At 34.8% G+C, this 520-nt stretch overlaps 1 protein-coding gene across 1 annotated transcript in view; it reads right to left on the bottom strand.

The window, feature by feature from the left end:
- Positions 1 to 520, bottom strand: part of EMH_0036650 (uncharacterized protein) — a gene marked incomplete at both ends in the record, with an annotated part of 2,660 nt that overhangs the window by 479 nt on the left and 1,661 nt on the right. Inside the window, one exon of the mRNA XM_013495110.1 lies at positions 171 to 278. Within this exon, the coding sequence (XP_013350564.1) occupies positions 171 to 278 (108 nt within the window). The remainder of the gene's footprint in view (positions 1 to 170; positions 279 to 520) is intronic.

The following is a 520-nucleotide window of genomic DNA, read 5'->3' on the forward strand; positions in this document are numbered from 1 at the left end:
ATCCCTAAAAAAAAAACAAATATAACTAAAACGAAGCAAAAGAAACGCCAATTCTGCACCAAATATATACACGCATATATACTGTAACAGTGCAGATACGCATGATTAGCTACAATCACCATTATATATATATATATATATATATATATATATATATATATATTGCCTACCGGGCCGTGGCCGATATTTTCCTGTGCATGAGGGTGAGGAGGAGCAGGAGTAAAGGGATACATGTTCTGCTGCATGAGAGGAGCCATGATCGCCGAGTCGAAGCTGCCCTGTGTACAATACATCTAACAAATAAAGAAATCGTTGCCTCGCTGCATTCATTTGATTTTTTCAATTCAACAAACACAGGGAATATGCATAATGAGGAAATGTACGAATGCATGGATGGCCGAAGGACACCGAAAACGCAAAAGCCTAGATAGTACTAGCACTCCATAGGCAGACGAAACAGAACATCTATATATATATATATATATATATATATATATATATATATATATATATATATATA

The sequence above is a fragment of the Eimeria mitis genome, genomic scaffold (genome assembly GCF_000499745.2).
Source record: "Eimeria mitis Houghton genomic scaffold, Emh_scaff1422, whole genome shotgun sequence".
Classification (NCBI taxonomy): domain Eukaryota; phylum Apicomplexa; class Conoidasida; order Eucoccidiorida; family Eimeriidae; genus Eimeria; species Eimeria mitis.